This window comes from Schistocerca nitens, chromosome 2, assembly GCF_023898315.1.
Source record: "Schistocerca nitens isolate TAMUIC-IGC-003100 chromosome 2, iqSchNite1.1, whole genome shotgun sequence".
Taxonomy (NCBI): domain Eukaryota; kingdom Metazoa; phylum Arthropoda; class Insecta; order Orthoptera; family Acrididae; genus Schistocerca; species Schistocerca nitens.
This window is the reverse complement of record NC_064615.1, coordinates 349,589,898-349,606,172: the sequence shown is the minus strand read 5'-3', so window position 1 is coordinate 349,606,172 and position 16,275 is coordinate 349,589,898. Positions and strand designations below refer to the sequence as shown.

At 45.0% G+C, this 16,275-nt stretch overlaps 1 protein-coding gene across 5 annotated transcripts in view; it reads right to left on the bottom strand.

The window, feature by feature from the left end:
• Positions 1–16,275, bottom strand: part of LOC126236165 (atypical protein kinase C) — a 782,990-nt gene that overhangs the window by 252,990 nt on the left and 513,725 nt on the right. The window contains exon 1 of one of the 5 annotated variants that reach the window (XM_049945257.1): positions 12,617–12,743. The exons of the other annotated variants lie outside the window; for them this stretch is intronic. Coding sequence (XP_049801214.1) covers positions 12,617–12,725 — 109 coding nt within the window. The 5' untranslated portion in view covers positions 12,726–12,743. Of the gene's footprint in view, positions 1–12,616; positions 12,744–16,275 lie in introns of those variants that run through there. 5 annotated transcript variants of the gene reach the window in all.

Below are 16,275 nucleotides of genomic sequence, written 5' to 3'. Positions count from 1 at the left end.
CTGGCTGAAGAACGTTCCTACTGCCGCCAACATACATTCGCGCAATGACCACTAAGATAAGGCATGAGAAATTGGGGCTCATACGAACAAATACAGACAGTTGTTTTTCCCTCGCGCTATCTGTGGGTGGAACAGGAAAGGAAACGGCTAGGTATAGGGTACCCTCCGCCACGCTCCGTACGGCGGCTTGCCGAGTATGTACGCAGATTTAGATGCTAAATTTATGTTTTGCGACAAAAACGAACACCTGGCATGCGAGTCAGATGTACTCCATATTCTTCACCAGCGAAGAAAACAATGTGTAGATTAGCTATACACAAAACAGGTATTCGGAGCCGCGCCGTGCAATGGCGTAATCTCCTACCAGGAAGTGGTCAATGCTCTGGTTATACTGAGCGTTGTAAATTAATACACTAATAACAAGTGTCACTATAGTAAGGTGAGAGTAGTGTAAAAACGATGCCGTTGTTAGCCTCTGGAAGGGAGTGTACGGTTTGGGAACGTCGAGGAACCGAGATGCGAGAGTGGCAGCCGTTCTCTCTACGCCAAGTGTGCGGGTGCGCTTTAATCGGATACACGCGGGATTGGACCCGTCAGGTGACAAGAACGGCGGCAGGAAATTGCCTCGGCCGCTGGGACGTGCCGTCGCAGGTACGAGCGCTCCCCAAGGAAAGCCACAATTCCAGACAGCAATTTCCCTTAATAAATACAAAGGAAATGCGAAACGCATAGATATCGAACCGTCGAATCGCGTATCCGCACGAGTCCTAAGGTGAGGTGCGACCTGTCTTGTATCGTAAACGACAGAATTTCCAGGTCAGGCATTAGGTTACATAACTACCACAAAAATGGCAATAAGGCTGTCCGGGGAGGCGTCTCTTACTATTATTCTGCAGTACCACGTACACGTAGTAAGCACGAATTGTAGAAAGCTAACTATAATCTTTTTCCTCCGCGAGTGAATACATATCGAAACTAATGACGACAGAGGACGAGAGAAGAATGTATTAAATCCATTTGTTGTACAACGGTTACATCATGCAGTATAATTCAGAGAAAGATGCAATGACTATTCCTTAGCAGTTCTGTGGGCACTCTCTCAACTCATTTACAAACAAGCAAGACGGAAATGTGGTTAAGACACTGGACTCGTTTTCGCTGGGAACTGGCTTCTAACCCTCGTCCGACGACAATGACTTGTGCTGTCCATGATTAACCTGAATCACTTCAGGCGAATGCTAGTATCCTTCCAGTCACAATGTTTTTTCCGCATCGATGTCTAGCAGAGATAGCGGAACATTTTTAATGGTCTTGAGAAGGGGTGAACCCAGCGAGGGGCACGGGACGGCAACTAACATCCAGAGATCTTTGTAAGACGACTTCACATCCTGCTCAGCAATACAGCCAGTCGCGTTAACTCAGCACCATTTTGTAGAAAGCCAGAACATTCAATGCCTACTGACTAGCGACAGACGAGCACCCAGATAAATTTTGTCGTGATTTCTTCAAACCGCAGTATTTCGACGTTCGCTGATATTTTCCTTCCAAACTGAAAACGCCAAATCGGTCTCCGTTCTCAAAACTTCCAGTATTGTTGTCCCATCAATTCGCGACGTTTTTTCATCGTGTTAAGTCAATGTCAAAAACTACTAAAATGTGGATATAAAATTACTGACGTGAGCGTGAACGTTACATTCCTAACAGCTACATAATACGTACAAAACCGATACAAACTATACTACTGACCGGCACTAGGTACCTGTTGTAAAGGGCAGCATTTGCTTAATTGGTGAATACTGTCAAAAACCCCTATTTCAAAAGTTTCAAGTTTTAGTTTTATTTTGTGACAAATTATGCTTCGCCTCACTCCGCCCTCCACACCCCTCAAAACAAGCTAGGATGCTGGGTACACCCTTCATCCTGGGTTACTAGACATATGTATGCTGTTCTCTGACATGAGGCAGAAGAAAGGGAATATTATTTTTCTTTGAAACGTGAAGCAATTTCGTAATTCTGTGCTGCTTCCTTCCTTTATTCAGGTCATTAAATATTCGAAACATTATGTGAATCTTGAGTTTCTCCCGGTGTATTTGCCCGTTGGACACTGTAGACCGGCAATACACCCGTGGATATTTTGATTATTCGAAACATTATGTTTCTGTCCCTTGTCGTGTATAAACGACATCGGGTGGAGAGGGAACACGTCGAGCAGGTGTTCGCTGGAGAACTCCTAACACGACGAACGTATTGCAGTGCAACAGCAAGCCTTTACATTAGTCCCAAAATTGAAAACTGTCTAAAGAATGACTGTTTTAGCCTCAAACAGCTTTCACCAAAACAATCTAAATGATTACATCTAATGTTGCATTAATACTCCGAAGGCTACACAGAACACACAGTGCGAACGAAGGGTGTTCAAAAAATAATGCAAAGCACTTTTTTTCTGAAAGCAGGTTGGTTTTATTCAAAACTACAATGCATCACATTATTGTCCATTCTTTTGGCTACAAAACCCTATTTTTCTAACATAACCTCCGTTCAATGAGACGACCTTACGCCACCCTCATGGAAGAGCCTGTATGCCGTCTTGATCCATCAATAACCTCCCCATTATAAACGTACTGCTTCTCGTGGAGGGCATCCTTGATTGTACCAAACAGATGGAAGTCGTAAGATGCGAGATGCGGACTGCAGGGTGGATGAGGAAGAACAGCGTAATCAAGTTTTGCGAGGTCCTCTCGAGTGCGCAGACTTGGGTGAGGTGCAGCGTTGTGGTAGAGAAGTTCCTCCGCATTTTTGTGGCGACGAACAAACTCAACGAGAGTGTCCGCGATGATGACAGACGCTTCGCTCAACAGCTCACCGTGCTTTTATTCAAAGTCGGGTCTACAAAGACATTCTGCAAGCGCTTGTATCTGCGATGCTCTGGTTTTCCGCCGCAAGAAACTCACTGACACGTTTCTGCGTGCAACGCACCTCCGTTACAGACGCCACTTTGAAGATGATGATGATGATGATGATGATGATGGGCTTGTGGGGCGCTCAACTGCGCGGTTATCAGCGCCCGTACAAATTCTGACCCTTTGCTCAGCCCAATCTCGCCACTTTCATGATGATGATGATGATGAAATGATGAGGACAACACAAACATCCAGTCATTTCGAGGCAGGTGAAAATCCCTGACCCCGCCGGGAATCGAACCCGGGACCCCGTGTTCGGGAAGCGAGAACGCGACCGCGAGACCACGAGCTGCGGACACGCCACTTTGAAGGCTAGGTTAGCGCCGCCACCCGACGGAACTTCATGAAACTACAAGGGCTGAAACGGGAAAATTCCACGACGTCCCACAAAAAATTGCGCATTTACTCAATCGAAATTGGCTGAGAAAAAATGTGTTGGATTACGTGCTGATACTGTATTACACTCATAAATTCCAGTTGCTGATGTTGCGTGGAAAGCTTAACTGTTGCTATGACTCCACCTAAGCCTGAATTAGAATTTCCCTCATTTTAGCGCCTTTTATTATGATGTGGAATATACGTGAGAGGAAGTAACTTTTTTGTCTCGTATTGGAACATACGCTTTCGAAATTTCCACAGCAAACCTTTACATTTGTCTATAGCTTCTCCCACTTAGTCTTGAGCACTGCAGCGACGCCCTCACATTGACAAAACAAATCTCACGAAGCTCTTCTTCAATTTCCTTCGTCCCCTGCGTTAATAAAACTCGGCAGAGCTCCCGTACTGATGAACAGTACTCGATAAACACACAGCGCGAGAGCCGGAGGTTCTGCACGACACCTGTTTTGTGGGTAAATTACATTTATTTAGGCAACAACCGTGATTACGATTGTTCGCTCAAATTAAACGTGAAATGCCTCAAGCCAGCAGAACTTTGTTATGGAAAAAAAGAGAAGTCGATAGCGCGACGAACATTAAGATTTAACTTTACGCTGGAATAATGTATGACAGTTTAACAGTAACGAAAGGGACCGAATTACACTGTACCATTTATACACTCTAATAATGACGAAAATACACCAATAACCCCCCCCCCCCGAGCAATTACACCGCCGGGGCCGGCGGCGCCGTTAAGCAGATATAGTTAGCACTGACTGTCTATGGGCACCGTTATACTGCTGCCAGTGTAGAACAAGTACGTTTCCCTCTCGTGTCGTGTCTCTCTCACCCCCCCCCCCCCATCACCCCCTAGTTACAGGGTACGCCCTTGATACTGACACAGACAGCATAGGCAGTTTGGCAAGAGGGGAGGAAGAGTAAGTTCATGGACAGTCTCCCCCCCCCCCCCCTCCAAACACGAAGTGATTTGGTAATACTGCTGTTCTGTAGTTCCGTTTACAATTGTATCTGCACTCCGCAAGCCAGCTTGTGGTTTACGGCGGAGGGTACACTGTGTACCCCTGACTCTTACCGCCTTCTCTTTTCCAGTCGCGAATGATCCACGGAGAAAACGATTGTTGTTGCGCCTCCGTATGAGCTCGATCCCTCTGATTTTACGTTAATAGCCTTTCCGCAAGATATGCATAGGAGAAAGCTATATATTGGTTGGCTCTTCTAGGAACGTAACTTCTCGGAACTTTTAACAGTGAAACACACCGAGATGCACGTCGTCTCGCTTGTACCGTGCGCCCTTCGAGTTGGATGATGCTTTCGTGCTTACTAAAGAAACCTGTAGAAACGTTCTGCTTTTCTTTGTATTTTCTCTGCTTTCTCTATCAAACCAATTTTGTACGGGTCCCAGAGTGACGAGGAACATACCAGTATTGGTCTAGCGAGGATTTTGTAAGATTATATGCATCACACCAGCGGAGAAAGCCGGCGTTGCGCAGGTATTTATCTATAGCTGTGCGTCCACGTCCTTACGACACAGCGTCTGGCCTTGCGCTTAACGTTTATGATGTCATATATCCTGAGCTACATGTCATACGTCATACAACAACACAATATTGTAGGTACATTCAGCGGCATATGTGGATACAGTCTACAAAATATGTTGCGAATGGAGTTAGTAGCAACGAAGCAATAAATTTAAAAGCCATGCACGATGCGGCAGTTTTTCAAGCATCTCGTTGTTTCTGACATCTCCTGCATTGTGTGTCGCAGAAAGATATATTTTACAAGTACTTTCAGCGGTACTGTCTCTAAAATGTGCCGCGAGTTCAGGTAGTAGTAAATAAGTAATAAAATACAAAGCCCTGCCTCACGCGTTGCTTTCACTGCATGCACAGCGGAAAAGTAGTAAGCGATGAACATTTAAACATATTTCCTTTCATCGCTTTGTAGTGGCTATCAGAGAGAAAAAATTTCGTAAAGGTTCGAAATTCTGTATAAAGTTTGTTCCAAGTCGCTAATTGTTCTCTTTCTCCAATACTAAATGAATGAAGTATGGGAATTTACGCGTCAAGGAATACGCTTCTTTCTCACCCCCACCCCCAGTCATTTTATAGACAGGTGGTTCTTACCTCCACAGCGACTGTCGCCTGGCGTAATGTATATGTATACCAAGTCTGGTTGAAATCGGTCCAGTCGTTTAGGAGGAGACGTAAAACAAACAAAGAAAACACACATTTTTATATGTATGGATATCTGAAAAATAATGGTCCTCTAACATTCCACTGGGGCTTGCGCAAAGTTACTTTTGCGTCTGAACATGCAGTCTTTGCTGAGGTCATAAAAATAATGGAAACATAACGTTCTCTGTCTTTTGGTTGTGTGTAACGACATGGTAGCGCGGAAGGAGCAGGATGACGCACGTATTCACTAGAGAAATGGTTCAAATGGCTCTGAGCACTATGGGACTCAACTGCTGTGGTCATTAGTCCCCTAGAACTTAGAACTACTTAAACCGAACTAACCTAAGGACATCACACACATCCATGCCCGAGGCAGGATTCGAACCTGCGACCGTGGCAGTCGCACGGTTCCGGACTGCGCGCCTAGAACCGCGCGACTACCGCGGCCGGCATTCACTAGAGACCTCGCAACAAGCTTAAGTACTGCGATGGCAGCAAGCATTGCACGGTCCCATAATTGCAACGAACACTGTCTAATGGTGGACCAGTGATGCCGCTGGCACAAGAAAACAGGAGGGAACTCGCCCTATACGAGATAAGTGACAAACGAAGTGTACGGCAACTTACAGTCATGGCGGGTCCGGGGAGGGATCAGGCACTGCCAGTCGCCGCAATTCATGTGCGCCGGAGGCGACGATGCGCCAGCCACTGACTCCCAATCCCATATCTTATCTGTGTGGCCAGACATTCAACGAGCAGTCTATCGCGTGACTCAATCGACGGTGACACGTGGTTACCAGAAAACGCCACTGGCCAGTCTTCGTTACGCTACTACAACTAACACTGCCCCTCTGTATGCAGTCACGCATGGCGTGCGTACCTCTACGGTACCGACAGTGTTTCTTGTTTAGTTTGCTGTTAAGATTACAGTCAAGAGTATGGCTGTTGTATTCTACCAAATTGATAAAAAGTATCTTATCTAAGTAAGCGCAGTATCTGGGATGGTTTTTCTCGTAACGGCGAAGGTAAGTAAAGCTGTAGTATCTCGAAGAGGAAAGCTATCACATAACCCAATTGTCGACCCAAGACTGATATATGGGGAATTACTGATACTCTGAAACTGTGAACGCCACGAAGTCAGTGGTGAGACTTGCCCCTTCTTGACTCTGAAACACTTAGCGAGATGGCTCAGCGGTGAAGGCAATGGACAAGCATTAGGGAGGATGATTGATTGTATCCCCCGTCCAACCTTACTAATTATGGTTTACGCTGATTTTCACTAATTCGCCCAAGATAAATGCCGTGGCTTGTAAAAGGACCTCGCGCATTTCCTTCTTCTACCCAAGCCTGTGCTCCCTCTCTAATGACCGAATAGTCGACATGACGTAGAGTCCTAAGCCCCCTCCGTTTGCTTTCCAGACATGTAAAAGTCATTCGCACTACGTTGATAGGGATTCGTCACCCACAGCCGCGCGGGGTAACCGCGCCGACTAGGGGCGCCTCGCCACGGTTCGCGCGGCTGCCCCCGTCGGAGATTCGAGTCCTGCCTCAGACGTGTGTGTGTGTGTGTGTGTGTGTGTGTGTGTGTGTGTGTGTGTGTGTGTGTGTTATTCTTAGGATAAGTTAGTTTAAGTTAGATTAAGTAGTGTGTAAGCCTAGGGACCGATGACCTCAGCCGTTTGGTCCCATAGGGACTTACCACAAATTTCCATCGCCCACAGAAGGCAATGCACTGACTGAATATGTTGTGTAGTTGCAGCAGTGGTTACGTTGCTATCGTTATCACAGGCGAGAGTTACGAAAAAGTAATGCCGCTAATGCTTCTTGCAGGTAACATGAAAGACTGTTCATAATAACGTACGTTGTCTTTAATAATGAGCGACGTGATGCAGTGGTTAGAACACTGGGCACGTAAGAGTAACGGGCGGACAGGGAATAATTCTCCTCAGATTTGCTCATCGATTCTTCCTGTGGTTTCCCCAAGACACTTCGAGCTAGTGTCGGTATGATTTTCTGATCACGTGCAACTTGGTAAAGGTATCGTCTTTGATTGCCTCCTCTCGATAGACTAAGCTCAAATTATTCCTTTATCCAGTTTGACGCAATAATATCGAACTAGACAAGTAAGTTCATCACCAACCATGAAGCTGCACCGTCAGAGCGTACGAAAATGCCCTTTACTATTTTGTGGATAAAAAATTCTTTTTTGTCTTTTTCTCCCTCTGTAACCATAGTGATCATTACTCACTCTCTATTCCGTCTGCTGGAGAAATTGTCACCACTGCGACCTGCGTCGTATATTCACGGAGAAGTCTTCTAGAAACATCAGACGCTTGCGCGCACACACACACACACACACACACACACACACACACACACACACACACACACGCGCGCGCGCGCGCGCGTAAAGCAACACAATCACTGTTTATTTCAAACACTTTTGTTAGTCTGGCATGACTTTCGCGAGGTTCGTCAAACTTTCAGAATCCACAAAGCGGCGTTTGGGTTCCTGCAATAAAACTAGTACGCCGTCCCATAAAATAAACAACTACTTCCACATACAACGGTAAGTGCACTGCAAAATATGAAAAAGATATATAAGGGTTCTCCAAAGGAAACTGGCAAGTAGTAGAACGATTATTTGCTTCACAGTGTATGGAAATATACAACAAAACGTGACGATAGAAAGATCATGATTTAACATCCAGTCAACGAGGTCGTTAGAGACAGAGTACAAGCTCAGATTAGGGATAGAAATGGCTGACCCTTTTCCAAATTACTTTGGCACATGACTGGAATCTGAATCCCCGTCCTCTTTACTGTGAGTCCAGCGACTTAACCAAATCGCAGCCTAGTTTGGTCAAGAAAAAGTGATGATTTGAATTGAAAACAAGCTTTGTGGGACACACAGTCGTCCTCAGTACGCATCCAACACGCTATCAACATTTTCACTGAAACTTCTCTCTGGTACACTATAGTTTTCTGTCCTAGTGAAACTGAACATTAACCCACTTCCGAAAAGGAAAGAAATAAGCAACAGCATCATGACGGAAGTCGCCTCTGGCGTTGGGAGGAGTGACTTTACAAAATTAAAAGAAAATCTAAATCAAAGCTGGATCTAATCAAAGTTTCGCACTATTGTGACTCATGGCTTCACTTTTAGCCTGCTTTAATTGCTGTCTGTAGCTGAACCAAAGGAATGTCAAACACAGCCTACAAAGACATTCTTGTTAAAATCAATACATTTAATTGCTTTTTCCCATGATGTGCAGTACTGGATCAGACGTCGAATGCTTTGATAAATTTTTAATCTAGTCTGTAATATCTTTTTCACAAGCCGTCTACAAATCACATCGCTGCTCACGCAGAAACTGAAGTAGAATATCTAAGTAAAAGTCGTCATACTTTCTTTTCTGCCTCTTTGAAACATCAAGCATTAAAAATTCAATTAGCTCCAGGCCCACTGCTTTCAGCAGAACCGGCGAGAGACCTGCCTCTTCACTAATCTGATAGCGCCTGCAGGTTTCCTGCGAAATTACGTCGGGATGTACAGATGCTTATGTAATTAGAATATAATCCTCATTTGAAGCCTCTACTTCCCAGTAATTTGAGTGATGCCCATTCGCTACCTTAACTTGGGAGATACACTTCAGCATTCTCGGCCTATCTCCAAGGCGCTACTTTGACAGCCCCACTTATGTATGGTGACAAATAAAATTATTAACAGTATAATTAGGAAGGGTTGTATGTGTACAAACAACCAGAAAGCATCAAAAGTAGAACACAGGTGCAATGAAACATGATGCAGGACTGAAATAAACCCATGACGCGTTGAGCAATACATTACTGACTTGCAGGGCAAACTGAGAAACCTCCGTAAACGATAGTACTATCTTAAAAGTTTCGATACCACTGTAAGTGTATGAATAAGTCAGCGGCAGTATCAGCGATTCGCTGTTAATGAGCTGTGCCACATTCCATTCGTAACCCACGCCCATTTGTAATCTATCACGTATCAGCAGAAGCGTCGAATATTAATTTCAGGTCTTCTTTCAAATCCGTCTATGTACGCTGTTACTGTCGTCAGAAAACATCCAGAAATTATGTCCTGTCTTACGACGTCTATGTGCAACTACAGGAAACGTAAGTATGAATGTGGGCATGCAAAACAAGCCAATAACTCCAAAATCCACAACTATTGGAAACTGTGAGCTTCTAGCGGAAACTGCTACGATTTACTATTCGTTCATTGCTATAGCTCTGGGTTCCTCAAAACTCCTAATGCTGAAACCTATTTTTTTCTGCTAATTATAGTACCCTTGCGGCTTTTACAAACTACCACATACTGCCTTTAACGATTTCATTAACAGTAAAATATTTTAGGCTTTAAGGCTGGTTATCTTTAAAACTGTTTTTTTTTTTTTGTTGCACTGATTGGAAAATGTTCGTTAGCGGAAATTACTTTCGCACCTAAGTCCGTTTTCGGACTGCAGCTCACCTTTCTTGCATAAATACGGTTATGCATCCATAATAAAGGATCCTTTTTCTGAAATGATACATAATACATTTTCTTCATGACACTGAAATGCGAGGAAGTCGCAGCAAGACAAAAAAAAGCAACAAAAAGTTCCATCCTGTAATTCCTAACGAGAACAAGATTGCGGTAAGTCAATGCCGACGAGTGACATAGTGCCTTCGTAGCACATGCGTCGAAGAAACCCTAATGGAACAGAGAAACAGTTACTGAAGGGGACAAACTACAAGATATTCAGAATTTTATAATTGCCGGATGCCGCTACCAATTTCAGGCTTGCACCAATCCTAACATGCAGCTGCATACACGAACTATAGTTTACAGTTAGTAAAATACTCACGGTAGTAAAATGTAACTTTTATGTTGACTGTTTCTATATAGCTCCACGTTCTATCTAATCCTATGCGAAAACCAATTCGCATGCAGTTAACCTTTCCTTGAAGTTCAAGATTGTAAGATATTTGTGCCAACTGTGGAATGTGGCGATTAAGCAACAAATTACTATCTTTTTCCAGCAACTGATACAAATATCTCGCAATCTTGCATTAAAAATTTCTATGTCTTTCACATGCATTAAGTATTATACTAACTGTCGTCTATTATCTATGTATGTAACTGTCTACAGATAGGCGCAAAACAAATTTGTAATAGCGCATTAAATAAATTATCAATACGTTATTGACAGCTAGCAATTTGCTACAAACCTAAGTGTTTCGAATAGTTCACTGACAGAGACCCAGAAATGTATTGCCAAGAACAGATACGAATGAAGAGACTCGCTGACATCGCACTCTTTTTGCCTGCGTGTAAGGAGAACACAAAGAATTTTTGAAAGAACCGACTACCTTGCACAGAATCTCAGTTCAAGATACTTGGCGCATACTGAAAGTGATGAAATAAAGAAAAGAGAGAAGGGACTTGTTAAACATCTTCCACGGAGAACAGTGAGTTCAAGAAATGCAATAACTGCCGTAAGTAAAAATGAAGGCTATATAATTATTGGAAGAATCGTATGGAAACGTAATTCACCCAAAAAGGATTCAGCTTACAGAACCATCATTCGCGAGAAAAGCTTGTCAGTCAGGTATCCTCGCCAGGTAGGCTTAATAGAAGAGATAGAGCAGGAAAATGGTAGCATTTGAAAAGTATGCCATCGAAGAATACTAGGCGACGAGTTGGAGCGTCAGAAGGGAACAATAACAGAGACAGAATGAGACTAGACTATCAAGAAAAAAATTTAAGAGGCTTTTGAGTGAAATACAAGGGATAGTCGAACAAAAACCACACACTCGCCACTGAGGGATCATGGGATGGTTCCATTCGGAAATAATCGCCACACACGTTAAGACATTTATCCCACTGGAGACGAGACGAACAACTCTTGCTTCGTAGAACCAATCTTGCAGTTGTCGTCCGATTGAAACTGACTTTACGGCGCTTAGCAGTTCTTCAAAGTGCTGCGCAATGATTGTGGTTCAACGCTCGAGGAACTCGACGGGCAGAGGGCCGCTGCAGTCGAAGGAGGAAGTCATCATCACTTTATGGGACCATGTGTAAGGAATTTTGATTTCTTTGGCGGAGGAAATATGGGATGTTTCTACTGTTGGCTTTGCCGTTTGGATCGCGGCTGCCAAAATGCTGTCGGACAGAATCACCCTGCTGCACGGCAAGGCCCAGCACCACACTGCCAATCGTACGACGGCTACCCTTCAGCATTTGGGTTGGGCAACACTGCAGCATCCTCCACACAGCCTTGATCCTTCACCGTGTGATTTTCACACCTATGGCGATCTGAAGCCAAACATGCACAGGCGTCGGTTTCAGTCGGACGAGGAAGTGCACGAGAGGGTGCTGTTGTGGATCTGACAGCGGCCGACTGCGTTCTATGAAACAGGAACAGATTGTCTCGTCTTCCAGTCGGATAACTGTCTTAAAGCGTGCGGTGATTACTTTTGAATGGAAGTATATCACGGTTTCGTTGTGGCAGATGTTAAATTTTCATTTGACCTTCCATTGTGGTTATGCGAAATTGGAAAGATTATCAGAAGACAGCAACAGATTGACGCAGCATTAAAGAAGTCTAAAGAGTGATGACACGAAAAAAAGAGCATATCGAAAGAAGAGCGCCGCATTTATTCACTTGTTTCTTTACTGAGACAGCGTCACAGAGATACTCATCAAACTCCAGGAGTAGGCCCTATGACAGATGCAATGTGAAATGATGGAGAACGCAAAAATCACGAGCAGAGTAACATATGCTAGCATTTGATAGTAGGTATGTATGGCCGCCGTCGAAGAAATTTTTTCGGTTCCTGACGTTTCGTCCAAAGTTGCGCTGTTGCACCTCCGAAGACGTCCAGCGCAGCTCTGACGAAACGTCTGGAACCGAAATGTTTCTTCGACCACGGCCATGCAGCCCAGAGGACTCGTCAGCAAGTGTGACATCCGGTCTCGAAATCCTCCATTGTATCATCGATAGGCTATGGAGGAAGTAGCAGACACTGTCCAGCCGGGACGCAGCAAGGGCGGTAACGGCAGGTACTGACGTGCGGTGTGCGGGCTGTGCGGCGAGAGGAGGATCCAGCAGGCGGCGGCGGGCAGCTGCAGCGCGGCGACGACGGCCGCCGCCTCGGCGACCACCCCGCGCCGCGACATGGTCCATCAGGCTCGGGGCGGGCAGCGAGCGCGGCTGCCCGTGGCGCACTGCACACCGGCCACGGTATCCTGCGTGTCTCGGATCGCCGCTTATCGCCGCCCGTTCTGACACATCGGCCCTTATCTGGCAGCGCATGACGGCGCGCCGGCGCTCAGTATAGCCAGCCCTCACTCTATAATGGCAGCCTGCTATCGCCACTCCTCATCACCGTTGACAGTCTTATTAATACCTGTCACTTCGCGAGGAGAGGGCCAAAACAGACGCTGCCTTCGCAAACAACTAACACCAACAGCCAAGGATCTACACCATCAGCAATGAAAGTAGGTTTCAAAACAATGAAAAGTGGCTTTCGAGATGGCAACTTTATTTTGTGTTTAATCTTCGTAAGCGGTTTCGGTCATTAAAACCACCTACAGCCCAAGGCTCTAGGTGACGACATGATGATGATTGGTTTGTGGGCGCTGAACTGCGCGATCATCAGCGCCCGTACAAAGTCCCAATTTGTACATTGTCCAGTTTTTTTTTTTTTCACAGTCCAATCTAGCCAGTCACAAATGAGATGAGGAAAACACAAACACCCAGTCCCCGGGCAGAGAAAATCCCCAACCCGCCCGGGAATAGAAACGAGGATCCCGTAATCCAGAGGCAGCTATGCTGGCCACTGGACCACGAGCTGTGGACTAGGTGACGAGAGGAGCCAGTGCTCGAAGCTTCAATGTGATACCATGCCTCCTTGCGCGAGTGGTTCGTGACAGACTCCAGTTAATTTCACACTGCAGCTCCCAGCATTAACCCTTTTGACCATTTGGACTCTTGGTCTGAGGGTGCTCGTGATTTACAAAACTCGTCACCCGGTCAACAACATTATCAGTTATCATTATATACTTTTTACCAGAGGACAGCGATTAACTGTAACATTACACGATTATTCAATTTTTCTTGTTTCCTTCTTCCTTTTCCAAAACCTATTCTTTCTTTAGCTGTGTCCCTGTTTCCTTTGCTCTGTCCATATTTTGCCTGTTTTCTTCCTTTCTTTGTGCTCACAAGTGGCTTGTTTTTGCATTCGTCTCCATTTAGCACTTCCGTATTGATCCCTTCCTTCTTATATATCTTGATCTAATGTTTTCTAACTGAACTGTTTACTACATCAAAAATCCTCTTTGTTGTTCATTCTATGTATGTGTCCACAGAATGTTAGTCGGCGTTTTCTGATCGTGTCTGAAAGTCCGTCTGTGTGCTCCTGTGATTCTTTGGTTGGTCGCTTCATCCATAAACCATCTCTGCGTACTGCTCCAAAAAAAAATTTTCTCAGGATTTTTCGTTCTATTTTTTCTGTCTCTGTGATGCCTGATGCTACGATTGTCGTCGTTTTTGAAGTGTAGACTGCATTGTACTGTATTATAGTGCCTGGGTTTGGCTATCTCCACCGTAACCCTTTCCGATTATAAGAAGTATGACCGCCGAGCTCTTTCACGATGTCGAAAAAACTTTTGTATTTCGTTTTAAAGGACACAGGCTATTTTTACATTAATTTTTCACTCAGCTGTGTTTGTTGTTTATTTCTTTTGCAATCTACTTACAAGCCTCTTCAGAAGCTTAAGCACAGTTATTGACATCCTGAAATATAGATGTTTCCATAACTGTGCGATGTGCCTGAAGATGAATCCATACAGGCCTTCGAAATCTTTTGCACATAACGTAAACAACAAACACAGCCGAGTCCAAAATAATGTGACAACAGCCTGCATGCTCCAAACCAAAGAAATTTAGTGCTACCGTCATTTAACCAGTGTAATGGAAGCAACAAGTTTATCACCAATAAAAACTCCGAGAAAATCCTCACTCTGGGGCATGTACAGCAATGTATTACCAATAAGCGGCGAGGATTAGAAAGGGATGGTGTACATTTCTGTACACTAAGTGTTCCTCTTGCGACAGAGAAAGGCCAGTCTTACGCAAAACATTGACAGAGAACTCTGCCAAACGATATGAAAACTTAAAATGACACCAACATGTCTCGTTGACGTAAGAGACGATACAATCATCACATAAAACAGTTCCAACGAGAGGTAAAACAATCTACAAAATGGCTCTGAGCACTATGGGACTTAACTGCTGTGGTCATCAGTCCCCTAGAACTTAGAACTACTTAAACCTAACTAACCTAAGGACATCACACACATCCATGCCCGAGGCAGGATTCCATCCTGCGACCGTAGCGGTCGCGCGGTTCCAAATTGTAGCGACTAGAACCGCTCGGCCACTTCGGCCGGCTAAACAATTTACAGAAAATGGTGTGTGTGTGTGTGTGTGTGTGTGTGTGTGTGAGAGAGAGAGAGAGAGAGAGAGAGAGAGAGAGAGAGAGAGAGAGAGACATTTGTCTATAGGAACGCATCGGCACTAAAGGAAATGCAAAAATCCTTAGACAGAATTTCCATTCGGTGTAATAAATGGCAGATTCCTTTAAATGTGGATGAATGCTAGATAACGCCAGCAACAAAGAGAGGAAAGATATAATTCTGAAGACCATCATATCATCTGAATACTTACAAGTAACGTAGAAAAAGATAAGATGGGGAACGTGCACATTAAACCAGTGGCAGCGAACGTCAGGTGTCGACATAAAACGTCACTTCTGCTTTTCTTAAAACGTACCAAAAATTTTCCGGAAAGTGTCGTGCGAATGCGTTTGTGATGAGCACTGAGCACACGTGGCACCCATTTTGCACAAAGCTTTCTCATGTTCAATTCCTGGTGCAACATGTGGCCAACACGTTCCTTTGATATCCCTGGAACATTAGGAATTTCACGCACCTTCATACGCCGATCTTCCACAATCAATCGTGCATTTTGCGAATTATCTTGGACGCTTTCTCGGCCACATTTAAGCTCGAACGCTCATTTCTTCACGGTGAAAAGATAAGGTGAAGAGCCACCACACACGTTCACAAGACGCAAATGAAATATATACAAACTGCAAATGAATGTCGATCGGTCTTAAACCTAATTTCACCACAGCACGATAAGGTCACTGCAACTGCTTCAAACGACTGCTTACAGTCAGCTGCTGCCTGGATTGACTTTTAATTTTTCGCGGCTAATACGAGTACCAAGTAAGAGAGGGAAAAAAAAATCACGCGAGTAATGCTGCAATCTTTGGGTGAAGCCGAGAACTATTCAGTCATCTCTCTTAGTGGCTAGGACTGAGGTAGTTTTGATACAGTGGCGGATCCCACTCTGCGACGGGCAGTGTCGTTCACTGGAGTGTGCGCACAGAGACAGTGTGAGAGGCACGACAAGCGTGAAGACGCTCGGCGCCGGTGTTTACGGACGTGCTGACACTACTGGCACCTGGCAGCTCCCCGCAGCCGTGTCCAGCGCTAATTAAGTGCCCGAGGTGGGCCGACACGGCCGTCCCCAGCGAGGGCCCTCGCCGCCCAATTAGGGCATGCGCAACGGGGAACTCGTCGCACCCAGTCCAAAGTGCTCGCGTCCCGCGGAGAAGTGCCTACCTACACCTGCTTTACTAATTTCCGTCGCACGGCGAGC